Here is a 23114-nt window from a genome sequence, read left to right on the forward strand (position 1 = left end):
GACAATTCACTAGGATACTGCTTGTGATCAGCGTAGATGACCACTGCTAAAAATGATCGGAGCGAAAGCTGAGAAATGAAAACCAAAAAAATCCACATTCTTCTAAAAATACGTTTAAAAAAGAGGCTTTATAAGCTAATGGAAGAAAATACACTTTTTTGTAGTTAGATATAAGACATATTGGGTCAAATTCTGCTCTCAATTACATCCATACAATTCTATTCAAGTTCTCAGTGAGGTTTTTATTTTATATTTGCCATCTTGGCAATCATGGACTCATATAAAGCAGAGAAGAAAAGGATCTATTTTATATCCTATTCCCCTCTAATATTAATACAGGATTTGTTTCCTACAGCACTGTAGCAATGCTCTCATTTGCAGGGATTGAATGCAGTACCTTTTGATCTAAAAGCACAAGCATCTACTTCTTTAGCTAAGGGGCCAAGTCAGTTAATTTGGGAACAGTAGTAGACGCATAAGCTCCTTTATGTAGTCCCGCCACTATAGGAGGATGGAGATCCACAATGGGTTAATGCAGGGTACAGTTAGAAGTGTGCAGGGAATGGTTTCCCTGTCCTGTGAAAATGGTTGAGATTGCAAACATTTGCCTGTTCAGACTGGGACAAAAGTCAGCGAGAATGAAAGAGAGAGGAAGAGACCAAAATAGCCAATAGCGCGTGGGTAGAATCAGGCAGGGGAGGCACTTGAACCTGTTGTCTCCCACAGGCCTGGATTAACCAACATGCACTAAGTTGGGCCTCCAGTCACGGGGAGCCCCTTCCCTAACCAGGTATGGCCCGGCCGCCCTTCCATTATGATGGAGGGACAGCTGGGCCAAATTGAGTGGTGGTGTGGGGGGGGACACACTGAGGTTTTGAGCTACCTGCATGCTGTAGTGAGAGTCAGTGGGCTGGAGCAGGCAGCCAGGACAGCCCCGGGGGGCCTGAGCTGCTGTAGGGTGTGTGCAGGGCAGGCTCGCTCTTCTACTCCCATCCCACCGAAGACAGGACCTGAACTCCCCCCCCCCTCTCCGACACCCGTCTCCTTGGGGCAGGACCCAACCCCCATGTGGCACCCACCCCATGGAGGCAGCACCCAAATGCCCTCTGCTTCCAGGCTTCCCACCCCCTAGGGGCAGGATACCTAGGATCACTTCCTGCCCCATGCTGTGGTCATTTCATGCCACCAGAGTGCTGGAAAGGGGATTGGAAAGCTTCTCAAAATGGGCAGCTAAAGGTTTCCTTGCTCAGAGGGGCTCCTTGGCTGTTGTAGAGATTTCACCATCTCCCAGCCCCATCCAGCGTAGGCGGCATGGACAAAGCACTGTATCATTCCAGCAATCCCTCTCTGGCTTTCAGCTGCCTTTGTTCTTGTGTTCCCTCCTCATGTTCTGCTGAACTCTCGAGACCTGAGAATCAGGGCCCATCGCTAGAACAAGTGCTATTCTCTGCTCTGACATTAGAAGATTTTCAGTGTAGGGGAATATGTCTCTCTGTATGGGCTAAATTCTGTCATACTGGTGACGTGGGTGGAAGCCAAGTTTTCTTGCAGGGAGCTTCTCCCTCATTCTCTTTGTTCATTAATACATGATCTGTGCAGAATGCTGCCACTGGTACTCCTGGAGCACTGAAGGTGGGGGGCTGGTATGATGTCAAGCACCTGACAGCTCCAGTGGGGCATAGGTTTTAAAGCAGTGGTGTGTGGTGAGCAGCCCGCGGTCTGCATGCGGCCCATCAGGGTAAGCTGATTGCGAGCCATGAGACATTTTGCGGACATTGACAGTCAGTAGGCACGGCCCCCTGCAGCTCCCAGTGGCTGCGGTTTGCTGTTCCCGGCCAATGGGAGCTGGGGGAAGCTGTGGCCACAAAATGTCTTGTGGCTCGCAATCAGCTTACCCTGAGCGGCCGCATGTTGCCCACCACTGCTTTGGGGCCTCCCCTTGCAGACTGCAGGAGTAGGTGACGGGGCGGGGAGGGCACACAGAGAGCGCCTTCAAAACAGCACTAAGTGCTGAGTTCACTCTGCTAATGCCCCACCTTGAAAATTCTGCATGTTTGCAGGTATGGTGCCATGTACATTATTAATAACCACTGTCATCATTAATGAAACTTGGTACTGCTAGCCAGTCTCCAGGAGTGGAGAGGGGTGTGTGTGGGAGAGGTAATGATGGAGAAAACTAAGTTATTGCACAGTAACATGAATTCTTCAGCTACATTATCTTTCAGCCACATATTCACTCCTGCCCTCCATCCTCCTCTCGTGTTTAAAAGTCCTGTTAACACTTGAACAGGCAGGGCATTGCAACTGAGGGGGAGCTATCAAGCCTCCGCATTTCTACTTTCACTCTCTGGCTTGGCATATGTAGTAGAGGCTATCATGGTTAAAATGTTGACACTATTGTTCAAACGACTCCTGGAATCACACAGCACAGCATACTGTTCACTATACCCCAGAAATGTGGATATTTTCTGGGGCACACTATTGGAGAACTCCTAGTTCTGGTAAGTGGTTTACTTCCTCTTTGCTTTCAGATAAATGTGGAACATAACAGGGATGTGGGTTTTGTTTTGGAAACAATTGCCAGTGTTCTTAAACCAGTAGCCTATAGTAGTCTGCTGAAATCATATTTAGGCACATAAATAAGTGACCTTCTTTTCACAGGTGCTGAACACCTATAGATCCCATTAATTTCAATGGGTGCTCAGAACCTTTGAAATCAGGTTCCTGATTTAGGTCTCCAAATATGGAGTTAGGTGCCTAACTTTAGGCACCCAACTTTGAAATGGTTATCCTAAAAGATCTTGAAAAGCTACATGTGCAGGGGAAAGAAGTTTGTCAAATGAAGTCTTGTAGGTTTTCTCTTTCATGCTACTGTTGTCACTAAGTGAATTTTTGCTATTTTGTTAATTTGAATGCAGACTTCGTATGATTGAGGTATGTGTACAGTGTGCTTGTTGCATGGAATGGACTTTGGCCTAAACTATTACCGTGACTCACTTGTCATTTTCAGGACAAGTTTCTTTTTTGGTAAAATCCTAATGGCAAAACTCTCGTTACCATAACAAAACCACAGAGATCTGCAAATTACCCACCTGGCTAGTTTACATAACCAAATTCTTTTATTACTTATTTTATTTTATCATCATCTTCCTTTCCCCTACATCCTAACTACTGTGTGCAAAATTCATTTATGTCTTGAATTTATCTATGCCATGGTCCTGCAAACCCTTAGTCTCATTTTGTACTCAATGGGATGTCTCACTTACTTAAAGTTATGCACATTTGTGACTGTTAGCAGGATCAAGACCTTAGACTGCAAGCTATTTCGGGGCAGGGACTGTATATTTGTAATCTGCCCAACTCCTGTTGGGACCCCAAGTAATGTATGATGATGATAATGGAACAAAGAATAATACAGGGGGATCAAATCTTATCTCATTTCATCTTACCTCTGCATTTATATTGCACTCTTCACCACAGAGTCTGAGTTCAACAGGATTGCATAGGTATATCTGAAGGCAGAATTTCACCCTGTGTGAGAGATTTAAAAACATATCCAGATAACTGAGGAGCCTAAGTCCTTATTTTCTCAGCTAAGATTATGGGTTAGGCATAAATAAAGAGCAAGTAAGAAAGACTTTGGCACTCAAATCCTTATGGCCCATAAGCCAATGAATACGTTGTAAAGAATTATTGGCCAGTTCTCCTGAAAAGAAACGTACACTGCTTATCTGAGTGTATGAGATTTTTTTTCTCAACTGTCCTGTTTATGTTCTTGCTAGTGTCTTTAATAATTATAATTTCTTTGGGAGCTGGGTGGCCATGGGGATTCAGAACTTTTTACCTCTAGGTTGTAGGTTCAGATCCAGTTGCTACCTGTCTGCATTGGAAGTCACTACTGTGGGATTGGTGTTCAATAGTCTGTGTATGAAAAGTCTTTCAGTCAAGGTACAAGGTACAGGCAGATTCCACATCACAACTGACACTAATTGTCATTTTTGCTGTCAATCTCAGTGGAGATGACAAGGCTTGAATGGGCAGGTGATCTGAGCTAATACAGTGATGGCCTGTCTAGAACAGAGTTGTGGCACCCTGGAATTGCTCTGTGGGGATGTTTGCACTGTCTTGCATCTTCTGTATGTTCTCTATGATAAATAGAAGACTTTAGCCTCTCAGGCTGATAATCTGTCACCTTTAACAAGCATTATATTAATTTAGGGCCACATTCCCCATACAAACAGGCCCTCACTATTCCTACTGAAGTTAATGGGCATTGTATATGCATATCTGAAAGAAATTTTTAGCTCCTGTAAAAATATTGTATTTAAGTTAAAAAAACAAAACTGCAGAATATTCATAACAGTGCATTTGGAAAGAATAATTAAAGATGTGAGCACAGTTGCCAACTTTCACGTGTTAAATAAGCACCCCGACTTTCACAATAAAATCAAGCTAATCCCATTTAAAAACAGGGCCAAAACAAGCCAATCCCTAAGAACCCAACACTCTATGTGACTAGATCCCCCCCAGCGTGCAGTCTGGAACTGTGGTGGGTCTGCTGGGCACCCCGACTCTCTTCCCCTCCCCCCCACTTGCCCCTGCTAGCTGGGAGCCGATCAGAAAAAAGAAGCAACAAGCAACAAGCCAAATAAGCTACAAGCCAAAATCTAGCCAAAAAGCAACTCACAAGCCAATTAAGCCAAAAACAAGCCCAATTTCTGCATTTTTTTTCACGGGTTTGATGTGTCTGGATGTGAGGGGTGCTAGAAAACCAGAACTACATTGTAAACAGCAAGGATTAATACTGTATGGTGTTGATTTCTGTGTGGTTCACAAGAGATTTCTAATAGATCCATCGAGATGTTATGAATGCGCCGAAGAACTCTGTCCGTTGAAACTTCTTGTCGAATACAGCAGGAGGAGTTTGTTGTAACCCCTTTCCAACTGCTTTCAGAGGTGGTCGTGGAAGCAGATCTCATGTATCATTGGTAGAGATTTCCTATGGTATGGTTACATTATTCGAAATAAAATGTTAAGTAGCTTTGGTTAACTGCTTGTTGTTAGTTTCGGGTAATGGGCCTATCTATATAATTATGAGGCATTTTGTGCCAGATCTTCAGCTGGTCTAAAGCAAAACAATGGCACTTTACCCCAGATGAGGACCTGGCTTTTCGGGCACAGCTAAATGAACTGAGGACAGATGCTTTATAGAAAAATATTAAAATGAAATTATGTTTACTGTTTGTAGATAGGAAGTCTGCATCCTCTCTCTCATCCAGCAGTACACTGTATAGCAGTGAAGACGACTCTGAAGCTGAAAAGACGAAGGACTGTGTTAAGGGCAATGAAAAGGAAGACATTGACAGGACAGCGACATGTGCGAAGTATGGAAATGATACTTGGGAAAGCAAACCTCAGGAAAATCAGGAAATTGATGCAGTGGAGGAAGAAATGGATGAAGCAGAAGAGACAAAAGCAGAGGCTGTGATGAGGGAAGAAGTTGAGGTTCTTCATGGAAGTATCATGGAAATACATCATCAAGGCATAGATGAACTCAATGGGGAATTCAGGCATGTAGGGTCAATAGAAAATAATGCAAGGGAAGAGGGGGAGGAGGATGGAAGCAACACAAGGGAAGATGGGGAGGAGGTTGTTCTAGTGCATTTGGAAGGCAGCACTGTGGAAGCTGAGGCTACAAACAAGGATCCTCCTGAGGTTGATGAAGGAGGTGGTAAGTATCGTCTCTTGGAGGAGATGTGATATGTCCAGTGCATGTAAGTGTTGTGTCATTTGCTCTTACCATTAGTGATCGAGATGGCATTTTGATACAGCATGAGAAATTCAGTTATTAGACTATTCTTAGTGTACAATGTAAAACTATTAGAATGTCATTTTGCTGTATGTGACAAATAACCACCAGTGGTGTGTTGTAAGTTCATAGTTTGATTTTATGGGTTTTCCAATGTAAAGTTTGGCTATTCTTTTTTCATCTCTCTTACTCGTTGGCGTAGTATGTGATAATAGATTTATATACATATTTTCATGGACTGCAATACTCTTAAGTTTGACTTCTCATGTAATTTTATAAAGCTTAGTGCCCGTTTAGATCTCAAGCATAGGAAGTCCTAGAGAATTCTTATGCCAGCTCAGATGAACTGGTTTGTAATTCTTATAATTCCAGTTTCCATAAGGACTCCGAAAAATCTCTTGTATATCATGGTGCCATGCATAGGCAACCAGACTGGGAGCCAACAGACATGGTTTCTGTCTCAAGCTCTGTCACTGACACACTGTCTCACCGTGAGCAAATCACTTAACCTCCCCGTGCCTCAGTTTGGCTGTTTGTAAAATGGGGATATTAGTGCTCCAATCTCAGAGCTATTGAGGGATGTTTTGGGGGCTGGGCAAGGAGTATAGCTATACCCACATGAGTAAGGCAGTGCAGGATTGCATACTTGGGTGGGAAGAATATAAGTACTCGGTGTGGAATTTCGTCTGGATAGCGGGGAGAGTATCCTGATAATAATACTGGGAATGTCAATGTAAAGTAATGAAGTGGCCTTCTGTAGTGATGCAGATGTGAAGAAAGGGAGTCATAAGCCGCACTAGACAATATTTCTGACTGTATTTCTATGGATGTCGATTTTGCAGTGGATTATATAATGCTCTCATGTAGTTTTATTAAATGTTTGTGGTTTGTTTCTATTGCTTTCTGCTTGAGTGCATCATGTATCAAATAGCACCGTGTGTGCAAACACTGTTGAATGCTATGCTATATTATTTGCAAGTCTCTTGGTGTTGGATTGCTTTGGATTGCACTGTGTGCTTTGGTTTTGCTATGTTATGCATTCAAAATTGAAGAAGAGGGAATAATTTGCTATTCAGGAATTCTATTGAATTATTTATAGATGTGTGTTTCTTGAAACTTTCCTTTTACTTGCATGAGGCATCTCAGCTTAAGCAACTTCACCATTAGACTGTTAGACAAGTATTAAGTGTGGTTGAAGATGGAAATAATTAGCAATCATACAGGTAGGATAAAGTGCTGTAATAAAAAAAAAAGGGAAGAAAGGGATAATCATATGTACTGAGCTAATGACCTACCATGGGTTTGGCACAAAATAAGACCATTGGTCTTATTTGATCAAATTCCTGGGTGTTGAAATTAAACCATTTTATACTGTATTTATAGATTTGAATGAACATTGCATTTGGGATGACTTCTCTCTTTAAGAGGCCCTATTTCAGTTGTCAGGATGAGTAAATGACAGATGGGATAAGAGCAGTGATGAGCTGCCAAAATCTTAACAACGGGTTCCCTCCTCACCCCACGAGGGGGTCGTTGCCCACCCCCGACCCCCGGGACTCCTGCCCCATCCAACCCCCCCTGCATTCCTTGACGCCCCCACCAGGACACCTGCCCCATCCACCCCTCTTCCCTGTTCCCTGACTGCCCCCAGAACCAGGCAGGAGGGTCTTCGTGGGCCACCGTAGTGGGTGCCCACCCCACCCCAAGAGCCAGAGGCACCTGCCGGGGGGTGAGGTGGGGAGTCCTGGCGGTGCTTACCTGGGGCAGCTCCCAGGAAACATCCGGTAGCTCCCTCTGGCTCCTAGGGGCGGGGTAGCGTAGCTGGGGGGGAGCAAGGGGAGTGGACGCTCCCCCACTGATCACATCAAAAGTGGTGCCTTAAGCGCTGACTCCCTGGGTGCTCCGGGGCTGGAGCACCCAAAGGGAAAATTTGGTGGGTGCAGAACCCCCACCGGCAGCTCCCTGCCCTGCGCCCGGCCCCAGGTCACCTCCGCCTCCTCCCCTGAACGCGCCGGCCCACTTTGCTTCTCCGTGTCGCCTCCTCGGCTTCCCGCAAATCAGCTGTTCGGTGGGAAGCCAGGGAGGACTGAGAAGCAGGCCGCGGCTTCCCGCTCAGGGCGAGGGTGGTGGAGGTGAGCTGGGGTGGGGAGCAGTTCCCCTGCTCACCCCCCACCCCGGGTTACCTGCTGCAGCGCGGGCGCCCCCCCCCCCCAGCCCCAGCTCACCTCCACCTCCCTGGGCCTGAGCGGGAAGCTGCCGCTTGCTTCTCAGCCTGCCCCGGCTTCCTGCGAGAACAGCTGATTCGCAGGAAGCTGGGGGGGGGAGGGAGGGGGCGGGGAAGCAGAGTGGGGCGGCCCGTTCAGGGTAGGAGGCGGAGCGGAGGTGAGGTGAGGTGGGGCCAGGGGTGGGGCAGGGAGCTGCCAGTGGGTGCTCTGCACCCACCAAATTTTCCCTGTGGGTGCTCCAGGGCTGGAGCACCCATGGAGTCGGTGCCTAAGGCACCACTTTTGGCCAGTTGTTAAATTTAGAAGCCCTTTTAGAACCGGTTGTCCCTCGCAGAACAACAGATTCTAAAAGGGCTTTTAAATTTAACAACCGGTTCTAGTGAACCGGTGCGAACCGGCTCCAGCTCACCACTGGATAAGCATAGTGCAGATAAAAGAACATGTACTTCTCCATCAAATCTCACAGCATCTTTACTGCCTGGAGAATGTCTAAAACTCAGGGGCAGACAAGGGAAAATGAGGACAAAACAAGGGCTAAGTGGACAAAAATAATCATTTAATCATAGAAGTTAGAGATATGAAAGACCTAGTAGATCCCATCCAATCCAGCTCCCTGCTGGTACAGGGTTGTCATGGTGAATTTGGGAGAAAATAAAGAATTCGTCAAGGAATGATGCAAGTAATGAGAGAATACAGGCCAGGACCTCTTTGAAAGGAAACAAACATTGTGAGAAAAGGATTTGATGGGTAGCACATGCCACCTTGGGAATCAAACTTTCTTTAGGCCCTGATCCCACAATCACCCCCTACTCACTAATCTAGGAAATGCTGGGTCAGTCCTGAAAATTGCAGAGTGGCATCCATTTCCAGAGAGAGCCAACGAGAGGTGGGCAGTTCAGCATCTTGCAGGAGTTGCAAAATCAGGCTCTTAGCTCTATTCTGCACCTGGGCTCGTTTATTTCCTTGTTAAGCTTTCTGTCGCCACTGCCCTTCCTCCTATATCGGGTGTTTATGCCCTGCCCTGTTGGCTGGTAGCAGATCCAGTTATTGACTGTGCTCCTGGTGACCAGTCTGGTTTTAGATGTTGCAGAAATATTAACCAGATATTAATTTACATGTAAAGGAGACCATAAGATGAGAAGCTTGTCTGGGCTTATTCAGTTGCCAGCTGAGGCTGGGGGAGGCACCATAAACATGGGAGTTAGGATTTTAGAAGGTATGTAAATACCTGCTGTGTAGTCTCTGATCTTATTGTGGACTTTGTGACAAGAAGGAGACATCACTCATCCCAAGAGACAGAATTACTGTGTGCTGTATTTGTCATCCTGCTCGGGGCTCTGTGTTTTGACTGACTGTCAATACTCCCTCTTGTCATATATGTAAACTGGGAAGAATGAGAACTGCCAGCTAATCAAATGGCAGGACTATAAGCAGGTCAAAGTAATAAGGTATGGTTCATATTTAACAAAGCTTTCGGGACTTCAGTGAACTTAAAGAAAATGCTATCTATGCTTCTTTAGTCTGATGCAGCAAAGGAGTCTCCTGGGGGCGAAGGGCATCTGTATAGTGTCCAAATAACTCCAGGGGAGTGCAGTGGCTTCATGCTGGGGCTAGTACATTATTTAACCAGAACAGAGTGGGTGGAGGTAAGGCCTGAGGAGAGAGAACAGAGAAGATGGGGAGAAGCATAGCAGGAAGGCTGAGGTGTGAGGAAGAGATGAGAAAAAAACAAGGACGAGGAAGAAAAAATAATCATCTAATCACCTAGGAAGGACCTAGTGAGTGCCATCCAGTCCACCTCCATCCCTTCATGGGATTGTTCCCTGCAGTATGGTTTGTTCAGGCTCCATTTAAAAGCCTTAAGTGAAGGTGTCTCTCACTTCCCCTGGGAGGCTATTGTGCAGCCGCACACCAGTCCTGCTTAGGAAGCTTTCCCTGCCATTCAGACTAAATTTGTTGTTCCTTGATTTTGTCCTATTGCTCCTTGGGAGCTAGGGAGGCAGGGAACTGGAGGAGAAGGAGAGAAGGAAACAGTGTGGGGGGAGGAAAGGAAGGATGACACTGAGAAGATTGTGGTGGGGAAGAGAAGCAGGAGATATTGTAGGTAAAAACAAAAGGAAAAGAATAATATAAAAGAAGAAAAGGAAGTGGAGAAGTTGTGGGGAGAAAGGGCAGCAGTAGAGAAAAAAGCAAGCCTATGGGAAATGGTGAGAGAGGAAGAGGAAAGGAAAGAAAGTAGAATGGCAAGATGTGGAGAGAGAATAGGGGGAAATGAAGAATATAAGAATGGGGGGAAAAAAGAGAAGGGAGGGGAGAGGAGTTTGACTAGCGACCATCTGGTCCCTAATCTACCCTGAAAACCAGATGGACATAAATGTGTCACCTTTAGTCCTTCCAATAGAGTCCCCCATTGCTATGAGTAATTCTGAAATACCAGGCAGCTTAAACCCCATTATATGCACAGCTAGAAGGTTAAACAATGTTGATGTTTATTCTCCAGTCTCAAAAGCATTAATAGCTGTTATTTTCCATGCATAGCTCGGAGGAACCTCTCCCTTCTATACACTCCCTCCTTCCAATGAGTTTTATTTTTCTCACACAGTGATTTTCTTTGCGTTTGCCATAACGCAGTAGCATTATCTGAAAACAGGAAAGTTCGCTGCTTTGGTTTGGAAATGGGGCTAGATTGGCCGAAATGCAGTGTTGATAATACATCTCCCTTAATAAAAATAAATGCAATATAACCATATTATATAACTTTTGAAATTGAAGCCATAGTTGTAGCATTACCTTCATGGTATTTGGAGGGAAAAGCGAGTTTGTGGGAGGGAACAGTTCGGAGGAGGCACCAGGAAGTTAATTGTATGCATGGCTAGAACCAATGCTAGCTGCCATTACAGCATCTCTGTAAACAGTTCTTTTAACAAAGAACCAGTGTAATTTTACAAGTATATGATCCTCTAATTTTATTCCTTAGCACGTGGTAATGCAACACTAATGGAAGGGATAGCACAACCTTAACTATAATGCTACAAATGTAACACGTATATCTTGACTATGAAACAAAATCTTAAACATCATAGATGTTGCTTTTAGGAGAAGCAAATATTTCTCTGCCTATATATAGGGATTTACATTCATATATGATCATGCATCAAGATAAGACTATGTCTTCAGCCAGTTCTACTACTGTGAGGAATGTAAAGAATCATCAGAACTGTATATGGAAACTTTAGTATGTAAAAATATGGTGTAAGTTTTTTTATTTTTGTTTTAAGTAGGCACAGGACAATAAAAGGTTTCTGGTCATCAAACAGTTTTGTTGCTTGTGCATGCAAAGCATTTTAACAAAGGTAGTTTTGTGTCTTTGCGATGTTTTTATGGCTGATTTCTGCATGTATGTTTGTAGATCCTCCTGCATGCATTTTTATAATGGGTTGCCATTTGATTTGAATATACTTCAAAGCATTATCACTGGTGAAGGCTTACTAGATTTTAATTAACCCTGCACTGATAATATGGCTCTCATTAAGCCAATTTCAGACAACTGAATGATTCCCTTTTCCCTTAGGCTTTCGATAATTTCTCTTCCTTGCTCCTTGTTTAATAATTCTGTGATATTTTTTGAAGATTGCAAATCAGTCCAAGAGAAAATAGCAGAGGCAATTGAAATAGATCATCGTTTGAGTTCTGAACCTGAGCCCAGTGATTCCAGTACAGATGAAGAAGAGGAGAACTTCACAAGTACAGCTCATGATTTAAAAGAAGGTGAGGTCAACTAATATGATCAGCGGACTGGATTAAATTTCACTCTGCACTGAAAAGCCATTTATAGAACAGTTACTTCCCTCTTTCACCTTCCTTTTCATACTGGCATCTCTGCCTCTGCTTTCCTTTTCTTTCCTCCCCTGAATAAAATTGTTGCACTGATTAGTTAGTCTCTAAAACTGTAAAGCTTGCAAAACGGATACCATTTAGGAGCTGACAGTAATTCTGGATAAAGAGTTGAGGCCATGAAAAAGTGATTGCTAGTAGAGACTGCTTCAAAAAATAGGAATCTGTTAAGTTTCACTTTGCTTCCAGCCTAATCCGTATATTAATATGAGGCCTAATGGGGAAATGCAGTCTTAAGACAGGATGCTTCTATTTATATGAATGAAAGAGGTATCACCTTTTACTGGAATGATCATCAATATGTATGAGAGTGCCCATGGTCTGAGTTCCAGCCTAGAGTTCAACAGACTATGTTGTGTCCCCAACTCACCTCCTTCCTAGAGCTTGGCATTATTGACAGTAACACAACAAACACCTCAACTGGAGCTCGGCTGTTCCAAGGGTTTCCATCCAGGATTTTCTCTGGACTCACCAGTTCCTGCCTGGAATCTTAATCCAGGATTTTAACATCAGAACCAAGGATTGCTGAACAGAAGCATTTTTACACTGGGTTTTAGAGTCAGCCAAGTTACGTTAGCAACAAACCCTAATGAATGTAAATGTTCAGGTTCTTCTTCAAACAGAAGTCAGGTTCAGAGACACATAATGGGAAAAAGAATAAGGCCATAAATTATTTGACTTTAACTTCCCTGATTGTACCTGATTATCACAGAATATATCATGGTGGCCTCTCAAATGCCTGGAGTATTCTGTCCCCAAAGAAAGAAAGAGTTCACTGATTGAGTAGTGATGCTGCAGTAGCCTCTGGAAGAGCAGAGTGCTTTACGTCGGATGGATGCCTGGACTGGGAGTTAGGAACCCACCATTTCTGGTGGGTTCAATTTTCCTTTTCATTCACTAGGGCCAAAATTTTCAAAAATAATGGGTAATTTTGGGTGCCAACTTTCAGACAACTTAAAGGGAGCTTAATTTTCTGGAGGCTTAGGTTGGGCACTGAGAGATTGAGATACCCAAAGGCACTAAGGACTATTTGAAATCTTGGCCTATCTTGTTTATCTAACTTTATTACATAAGACATTGCTTTTAGGCATTAGCAAAATGTGGCTGATTTGTGAGTAAAGCACATAGGTGTAGACAACTTATTTTTCACATTTACAGTAACATACACACTTGGCTACACAAATAAATATAGACAATTTTTCCATAAAGTAAATGGTGAAGTTCTTTCTTTACTCCTGTTCTCCTCCTTCGTGAATTACAGAAGCTTTCAGATTCCAAAATTTGTCAGGTTTGATTGTGTTGTTCTGTGAACTTTAAATATAATGGCACAGATGGATGCCATCAGCACTTCAGCTCCCAGAATTTTTGCTGCAGACTGTTAAATTATACAGGCATAGGGACCAAAAGTCACTATCTTTTTGTGGATTCTACTATGTTTTTTTAAATTAACCTATAAATATAGGGCCAAGTTGTTAAAAACAATTACTAATGAACAATGGGGGTCTGGCAAAATTGCCATGGAGCTTGTTTTCTTACAAACGACAGCCAGAATAGCTCCAATTAAAGAACAAAAACTGTTTGTAACACATCACTCTATTGAAAGAGCATATGTTCATACCTGGATTTTGTCCATTTCCTAACTCAATTTAATATTAGTTGCTGGTTAGTTGTGTTGCCACCGGGAACCAAAGTGGCTTCAAAGAGCTGCATTGCTGCATTCAGACACTCCAGTTGTGCTTTGCAGCCTCAGCCAGGAAATAAAACATTCTCTGGGCCTGACTCTGTTCTCACATCATAGAGAACTCCTTTGAAGTCAATGGAGTGACACTGACGTAGACCAGCATGAGCTCAGAATCAGACCCTCAGGGTTTCATCCCAGTTGTTCAAAGGAGCCATGTTTCAATATGAGACAGTCGCTGTCAAACAGGTGACTAGACTGGAACAGGATCAGAACTAGAGACAGTTTCTAGACCTGACTTTGCCTACAGTGCACTTCACAGCTTCTTCTGTGGCTAGTGCTAAGATGATAGCTGAAGCGAATATGTGTGTGCCTATATGTGCCTGTTGCAGGTGGCAGGGCTCTTCCCTCCCCGAGCCTGCTCTGCCCAGCTGTGTAATGCCAGTTGGTCTTTTGAATGAGATACATGCAGAATGCAAGAGAGGGACCCCCTCTCATGGAATAACCCAAATGACTGACTTCTTAAAAATGCTATTTTTAATAAATACTTACAGTTTATTTTTTCTGCATTGAAAGTCAAATATTAGCAGCCTCTGTCCCATGGATCAATTACATATTAAGAGCAAAATACCAAATTAGCCCGACGCAGGGGACAAGGAAAGCAGCTCTCCACAAGCTCTTTTAGCGGAGGAGGAAAGGAGGTGGAATATGCTGACTGCAGTGCACAAAACTGAATGCATCACCAATCTGTTAGAACTGGGTGATGATGGCACTATGCTGTGACCACAATGAATGATGGTAGCTTACAGTATTTTTTCACATAAGGGTTCAGGTTCCATTAGCAGAGGAAAAGAGAAAGGGTTATTTTATTAGCTACTTGCTAAATCTGACCTAGAATACGTTGTCCAGTGCCAGCTACTATTTAGTAAAATAGGAAGGCGATTATTGCCTCAAAGAGGATGCAGCATATGACATAAGGTAGGATGATGGGTTGGGAGGTTTTACCTTATTCATACTGCAAATGAAACTTAAAGATGATTTATTAAACATTTTAAGAATTATTGGCAATAGGACTGAGTTTGGATGAAGATTTGACGTGACCCAAATTCAGGAGTGCCTGGATGTGGTATTTTTGGTCTGAGCCCCTTTTCTAAAAATTATGATGGGGATTGATAAATGAATGGAGAGAGAGGGTTTTTTTGTTTGTTTGTTTTTTTGTAACACTGCTAAAAGTCTAAAACCTGAGGGACATATAAAAATGAGGAAGCTGGCAGTAAATATAAATAATCAACTCACTGCAAAGCACATCTCTCTGAGAGGGTATTGGCAAAGGATGGAGGGCAGGATTTCTGTTAGGTAGCAAAGTGCAAAGTCGGGGTTTTTTAAGCTGTATTGGTTACATGACCAGAGATCATATTACATGTGGTCAGGTGAGAGGGAAAAAGTGCGGCTGCTTCAATTAATTTTTATTTAGATTTCTCTCTTGCCCGCCCTCCAACTCAACCCCTCTGTTCTCTCTCTCTCTCTCTTCCTCCACCCATCCCTGATCTCTGTCTAGGGTGACCAGAGGTCCTAATATCATCGGGACCATCTCGACATTAGGGGCTTTGTCTTATAGACGCAACTATATCCCCTCATCCAGAAAAAAAAACCAAAAATGTGTCCTGATTTTTCACACTTGCTCTCTTCTCTGTCCGCTCCATGGCACTCCCTTTCTCACCTGTTCTGTCACTGCCATCCTGTTCCCGCTCTGCTTTCAGCCTCTCCAGCTGCACAATGCTTCCCCTGGTTTCCACTCAAATGGACCTGCTTACGGCAGTAAACTCTAGCCTCCTGAGCTCAATGCCACCTGCAGGACAGGACGAAACACTGCAACATATGGCTGCATTCACCAATTCCTCTCTCATGTCAGTGCTGATATAGAGCGAGGAAAGTGACCTTAGGAAGTTGGCCAGGCCAATGGAAGGTCCTGGGGGAGCCAAATGGGGAAGATGAGAGCCTGTCCATCTTCCTGTGCCAAGGCTGTGGCCCACAGAGCAATGTGCTTCAGGCCAAGGATCTGAACCATCTCTAGGTAGACATTGTAGAGATGGGCTGATGCAGCATGAACATATGTTTAGGCCCAGCCAGGCTAAAGAAGACAGTGACTGAGGGTTGTGGAAATATAAGAAGGTGAGAGTAGAATAAATCAAATAAAGGCAGGTAATATGGCCAGGATGGCCTTTCCCCCACTTTGGATTTTTCATATGTCCCACCAGAGCACAGTGTCTGGAAAGCATGATTCTTTTATTCTCTTCAATGACATTTAGGGCCAGTTTTTCCAAAAATAGACCAGATCCTGAATTATGTGAACAGGCACAGGTGCACTGGCACAAATAGGTAATTGTACTTGCCAAAGGCTTGATCCTGCACCACTGAATTCAGTGAGAGCTTTGGCCATTGACTTCAAAGAGGATAGGATCAGCCCCAAATGTGCACAAGTCATTACCCATTTTTCATGCACAGATGTATAGTCTGTCTCCTCCTGTACATACTTATTTTGCATGACCTATTTGTGAATATTTAAATCTCAGTGCCAAGCCTATGGCTACTTCCTCCATGTACCCTGAGGTCACTTCTGGGCCGTGCAACATCATTTTTGTTTCAATTATTTGTGCCTGATGCCAGAATGACAGCACTGGAAACAGCAGGCCAAGTTTCCTCACACATTACCCAGCCTAAAATCCTTGCACTGATTTGGAACAATGGCATCTCTAATAAACACCTCGTAAAAAGCCTTAAAATTAACGTATTTATTACAATAAAACTAATGTTTTGATTACTTCCTCAGATGGAGCTTTCTTGGCAGAAGCAGCAACAGCATGTGAAAAGCAGAAGGCAGCAGAGCAAATGGCACAAGAGGGGCAGATGGTGGATGAGGAAAAAGCACTTGAGGAGCAGGAGGAGTTTGTAACTGAGGAAGGAGCCACTGACACTGGAGAGGCAGGCAGTGAAACAGCTCTGGAGATAGATTTGCTGGCTAAGAAAGAAGCAGCAGCTGTGATGGGACAGACAGTGGAGAATGTACTTACAGTAAAAGAAGAAGCATCTAAGGAGAAGGCTAGACTGGAAGAAGATCTGGAAGAGAGTAGGGTAGGTAAGGAAATGGCATTTCAGGGAGAGGAGGCACCTGAGGGAAATGTAGCTGTGGAGGAAGACATAAAGGAAGGAGAGGAGGCAGTGGAAAAGACCGCCTATGAGGGAAAGGTGGTGGAGGAAGTATCATCTGAAGGAAAAGAGGTTCTTGAGGAGGTGCCTGAGGCAGAGGAGGCTGTGGAAGAAGCAAAATCTGAGGCAGAGGAGGCTGTGGCAGAGGCAGAATCTGAGGGAAAGGAGGTTGTGGAGGATTCAGCTGCGGAGGCAGAGAAGGCTATGGAGAAAGCAGACTCTGCGGGAAAGGAAGTTGCAGAAGGAGAATTGGAAGGAGAGGAGGTTGTGCAGGAGGCAGCTTCTGAGGGATGGGAGACTATGGGAGAGAGAGAATTTGTACGGGAGGAGTCAGTAGAATCAGTGAAGGTTCCCACACTGGGAGCAGCAAGTGAAACAGAGGAATCAGTAGAATCAAGAAAGGTTCCCATTGGTGAAGCAGTGTCTGAAGTGGAGGAGGCAGCAGCAACAGAAACATCTGAGGAGGAGGAGGATGTAATGCAAACAACCCCAGAGGAGGGAGAGACAAGAAATGAGGCCACAGAAGAGGAGTCAGATGTAGAGGAATCACCACCTCTGAGGGAAGAAACCTCACTGGACAAGGAAATAAAAAGGGACACGGCAACAGAGGAAGACGCACACAAAGATGGGGAGAGCATAGTGGAAGCATCTGAAGAGGAAGAAGCAACAGAAGATCCAGAATCTGAAGAGGAGGTAGTAGAAGAAGGAACATATATAGGGGAGTCAGTGCCTGAGAAAACAGCATATATGGGAGAAGAACTGGTGAAGGCTGGTGAGGAGGAAGTGACAGAGGAAGTGGAAGAGAAGATGGTGTCCCAAGTAGTAGTTCCTGAAAAGAAGTTGGTAATAGAAAAAAAGGTACCTATTGCTGAAGAGGCAATAGATAAAGCCACAATAAAGGTAGAGGAGTTGGCTGAGGGAGCAGCAGTGGAGGGTGTGGTGGTAACTGAGGCAATGGCAATGGAGGAAGTGGAAGTGGCTGAGGAGGTGGCCGAGGAATCGGCAGAGAGAGAGGGAGAAGAAATGTCAGAAATAGAATCTGAGGAGGCAATGTCAGTGGAGGCAGCAGGCAATGGGAAAGTAACGGGCAATGAAACACCACCACAAGGGGAGGAGATAGTAGAGAAATTAGAACCTGGTGAGAAAGAAAATGCAGAGGTATTATCAGACTGGGAGGTGCAGACAGAGGATGCAGGACATGAGGAGGGCATGGAAGAGGAGGAGGCAGGATCGGAAGAGCAGAAGGTGATGACAGAGGGGAGAATACCCGAAGAAGATATGAGATCAGAGAGAACATTGCCTGAGGTGGAGAAGCTGATGACGCCGTCATCTCTGAGGGATGAAGAGGAAGCTGTGGAAGCAGCACCTGAGGTAGAAGGCATGACACAGGAAATGGCATATCACCCAGATGTAGTGGAGAAGGAAGCAGTCCTTGTGGAAGAGTTAATGGCAAAAGTGAGACATAGTGGTGGGAATGACAGAACAGAGGAGCGAGAGATGGAGACAGTGGAGGAGAAAATCACACTGAAACAATTAGACACAAGCGAAAAAATAAAAATAGGAAAGACAGAGACTTTGGCTGAATATCCACAAGGGCTTCATGGGCGTACAGATCTGCTTGAAGTCCAGCACAAGGAAGAAACTCCTGCACATATAAAGACAGATACCACAGAAACATCCATTACAGAAGAGAGAAACTAAGGGGCTCCGTGGCACATGGTGAGTATCAGTATGAGCCAGATTGCTACCTAAAAGAGGAATTGATTTTATTTTTATTACATTCCTATGTAAGGTGTCCAAGGCTGCAGTACCTAGGCTAGTGCTATCAAAGCACCAGCTCTACTGAATGGTGAAATACTGGGATTCATTTGGAGGAGATAGGTAGCCATGATTTTCTTCCACCATTTATTATATTCTTCACTTTCACTTCAAAGGTTTCCTAAGGGTTTTCATTGCAAAGTCAAAAGTGACTCTGAGTTGCATTATGAACATTCTCAGCTCAGTTTAATGTCTGTGTCTCATACCTTCATTCACGCTGAGTGGTACTGTCCTCCATGAGTAGTGCCGTTGGTTACACTGGGACTATGTATAGGAAAAAATGTACTTACGGCTGAAGAGGCAATAGATAAGGTCACAATGAATGTAGAGGAGATGGCTGAGGGAGCAGCAGTGGAGGGTGTAGCAGTGACTGAGAGGGTGGCCAGGGCCGAGTGGTGGGTTGAGGGGGTGACAATGGAGGAAATGAGTAAATGAGCAAGAGTGGTAGCCTCTGGCCATAACACTTCAACTGATTTTGATATTATGGAGCTATAGCAGTAATCAGCCCGTATGTTTCTGCTTGCTACCTAGCTCTCTATGGACTTGTATGGCCCATATTACACTAGTAGCCAACCTCACAGTCTTTAACGTACCTGTTTACCATACAACTAACACTTTGCTTGATGTTTCCCAGAATGCTCTAAAGCTGGACATAATTATCTTGCTTTCGATACAATCCCTGGATGGGGGAGAAAGACACATCTGAGCATCCTCTGCAGTTCCTTCAATAATCTTATTTTAGTAACATTTTTTACAAATCACTGTAGATTTGTGTGGATTGGGACATTCCCTCCCCGTCTCATTTTACTTGATGAGTAGCATAACCATCTGTTTGTTTAGTAGATCAGCTCCGGAATGTGCAACAGATAACTGAACTAAGCTCATAGAGCTAGTGTAGGAAATCATACTCCTTTATAATTACGACGACAATAATAATAAGGACCTTTCCACAGCTGTCATGTATTTATTTTCAAGCTACAGAGAATTCTTATATTGGTTGAACTTAAATTCCCCTGCCCCCAAAGAACACAGTGGGTTTGTGATGACTAGCTTGAAGGGAGGAGGAGGCTTGCTGGCACTTTATGTATAATAATAGAAAGTGCAAATGTACGTATGTATGTAAAATTGTATATATGTGATTGTATCCCCCCCCACATTTTTTGCATGTCAATTGCATTTGTAGATTGTAAACTCTTCAAGACAATGTCTATGTCATCATGGATGTATATGTGGTTCCCAAGTACAATAAGGCCTGGATTCTGATTGGAGCATCAAGGTGGCATTGTAATGTAAATAGTAAATGATAGTAATAACAATAAGAAGCCCAATTCTGATCTCACACATTGATGGTGCCACTCGCATTGAAGCGAATGGGAACTGTGCTATCTAATGGAGGACAGAATTAGGGGCTGTAAGGGCAATTCCTTCCCTCTGTTGCATGCATCCATTAATGGAGAAAATGGGTCATAGAGAGGAAATTTTTTTCCCTTCAACATCTAGAGCAGCAGCTCAGGATTGGACTTCAGAGAGCATTAGACAGGGGGAGGAGCCAACACATGTTTGCACCTTGGCTGTGGCTCTAATGAAATCTCGTCAGGCCCCAGATTTTCACCTGTGCACACGCTGGGGTATAGAGCAGACAGTAGGTAGGCGTGCATACTGCCTTGCTGCTAGTGCTTAAAGGCGTAAAGAATGGCCCACCAGGCAGGCTCCTGCTGCTCCATGCCCACTCTGAGCCAGCCTCTGCATCTGGGTCCCATCTGTGTTTGACTACTGCTGAAGTGGTCACATAAATCTGACTGTGTTCTGCTGGCATTTCCAGCCAAGTTTGATTTGCTTCCTATGACCATTCACGCAAGCAGATTTTGATTTGGAAGAAAGTTCCTGCAAAGAGAGTTGTGCGTGCTTGAATGTCCATACACTTGAGCATTCGCTCTGGGAGGTGAGGTTTGGCTATCAGTGGGCTTGGAAGTGGTCAGGAAGCAGGATCTGCAGCACGTGACCTACATGACCAGTCACTTAGCATGAATAGCAAATAACATGATGCAATAGGGATGGTAAATAGTCCGCAAGCAAATAAAGGGCTGAAATGTTCTCCCAAACCATTCACCCACTGGCTGAATGTCAGAGAAATGAGGACCAGCAGGTAAGTCAGACACAGCAAAGGAGTCATTGTCATTGAAGAGATGAATGGCTGGGAGTATGTTGCTCAGCTCTACTCCACACCCCTGGCACCACTCTGCTTTGCCCTTGCTGGGGCTTCAAAGAGAAAGGCCAAGTTTTTTCCCCCAGCATGTAGCAGTGTTTGTGTGGAGTGAATGCCAAGTGTTGTCTTTATGAGGCTTACTAAATGGCACCAACCTGTCTGAAATGTAGCTCCTAATATGTTTTTTCAGTCACCTGAAGGCCATTGTTCCCCCAGAAGTCTGCTCTTGAATGCCATTTAGTAACAGTAAGACCTTGATTTTGTCTTGTCAGCATGGCCTGGCTCTGAGGAACAGTGCAGAGCTGCCCTGGCTCGAGGGAGCTCTGGGACCTCCCAGGTAGGCTAAGGGTGTACTCCTGCTCATATTCCCTTTCTAGCCTGTGGCTTGCCTACCTCTGTGTGGCTGGCCAGCTCTATGGAGTGAGGTGGCGGTGAAGGTGGAACCATGACCCTGCCCATGCTAGCCCCCTTGAGAGTGCTTTACATTCTCATGGATACAGGGACGGAGCAGTCCCTACGCGAATGCTCAAGTGTATGGACATTCAAGCACAAGGCCACTGGAATTCTGCCTGGTCTTTACACAAGCCATGAAAGGGTCAGCTCCGTGTGCCATCCCCCAATGTGGGCCCGGCAGAATCTGATGATGGTTTGTCCAGTGGGCTGGCATTTCCAGAAGCTTCACTCCAATGTAGAACGATACATACATTGCAAACAGGGGCCTGAACAAAATAACCGAAATATCCCTGGTCGATTAGGGCAAAAAAAAAAAATAAAAAAATAAAGCGATCAAACCCCAACAGTAAACCCCACAGCCAGCGGATTCCTTCATAGTGAAAATTGAAAAAAAGCACCATAGTTTCCACGTCCATTAAACAAGTATGCAAATACAAACTTTGGATTCAAAACAGCACAGGTGTAGGTATAAACTGCGGGCCCGATCCTCCTTTCACTTACCTTGCTGTCAACCAGTAGTAACGTGATGGGTGTGACTGGTGTTATACTGGCATAAAACTGGTGGAAGTGAGAGCAGAACACTTGGCAACAACTGATTTTTTTGGTTTACACAATATTAATCGGGCCACTCCCTTTTCAAAGCCTTACCTTTGAAGGCTTCTCACATTGGTGGCATCTGCACCAGTGAGCCAGGCTACATGCAGAATCTTTAAGAGCCCACGTATGGCATGCATTCACAATTAGGCATTGCTAGTGAGTGCTGAGAAATGCTCTCCCCTCCCTATGGCCTCCCACACGCTGGGCATGCTACAAGGTTTATTTTCCATCTTAGGCAATAGAATAAAATCATATGTATTTGCAGTGCTTCATTACACTGAATTATTTTGGGTTTCCACATGGGGTAATAAATGTAAACATGGTCAAATACCTTGTGTTTGTTTTAATAGCTAGTTGGATTTGTGTTTCTGGGCCAGAGTCCCTAATATGCACTTTGAGAAAGAAAAATATCCAAGATAAATAATCTAAATGCATTTATTTTAGTAAAAAAGGAATTTAATGTGATTAAACAAAGAATAATGATGGATTAGCTTTGTATTTGTCAGTAATTTAAATTGAAGCACTGTGTCAAGTGAACCTGTACTGTACAATTTAAATCCTTATTCTTGTACAATTTGTGCAGTACTTTGCTTTGAAAGCATGTACTTGAGTTGCGACCCTCTTGGTCTAGTTTTAATCCAAGGAATGTCCATAAAATTTGAAACAGTCTCTTCCATAGACCAATGTGTTTTCAGATTTGTTCAATATTAACAGCACAGTAAATGGATAATATATGTTTACACCTTTTGCAGGTGAATAAATCTGGTATGTTAATTGTTCTGAATTAAAACTTTTCTTCATGGCCTTCCATTAAAGATTTTTTGGGGGTGTATGTGTGGTGTGTGTGGGCAGGTCTGCACACTCGTGTAGGTGCATAGACCCACATATTTGCTTTAGCCCACTTAAGTGATGCCATATTTCAGTCTGTGTAGCTGTTTGGATTTTTGGAACTATCTTCAATGTAAGATTACTAACACTTAGCATTCATACAAGGGCCTGATCCAAAGCCCCTTGAAGTGGTGATCTTTCCACGGGCTGTAACTGGCTTTGGACCAAGTCTGATATATCTTCAAAGCATGGCTCATGCAATAACTAAGTCGTCATCATACTAATCTGTGACACAAGTACACTGGACTGCTGAGCTTAGCCCCAGTTCCTGCCCCCTTGGTTATCCACAAACGGGATGAAAACATATTACTTTTTTTAAATGATGATGAGCTATTTTTT

The 23114-nt window shown here is 44.1% G+C and overlaps 1 protein-coding gene across 5 annotated transcripts in view; it reads left to right on the forward strand.

Annotated features, from left to right (window-relative positions):
- Positions 1–22677, forward strand: part of ERICH3 (glutamate rich 3) — a 66163-nt gene extending 43486 nt beyond the window's left edge. For 3 of the 5 annotated variants that reach the window (XM_048861459.2, XM_048861457.2, XM_048861456.2), the window contains 4 exons: positions 5249–5731; positions 11665–11802; positions 16437–18532; positions 19266–22677. In XM_048861459.2, coding sequence (XP_048717416.2) covers positions 5249–5731; positions 11665–11802; positions 16437–18514 — 2699 coding nt within the window. In that variant the 3' untranslated portion in view covers positions 18515–18532; positions 19266–22677. The remainder of the gene's footprint in view (positions 1–5248; positions 5732–11664; positions 11803–16436; positions 18533–19265) is intronic. The other 2 variants (XM_048861458.2, XM_048861460.2) reach the window with 1 other exon arrangement.
- The last annotated feature ends 437 nt before the right edge of the window (positions 22678–23114 follow it).

This window comes from Caretta caretta, chromosome 8 (genome assembly GCF_965140235.1).
Source record: "Caretta caretta isolate rCarCar2 chromosome 8, rCarCar1.hap1, whole genome shotgun sequence".
In the NCBI taxonomy this organism is placed as follows: Eukaryota; Metazoa; Chordata; order Testudines; family Cheloniidae; genus Caretta; species Caretta caretta.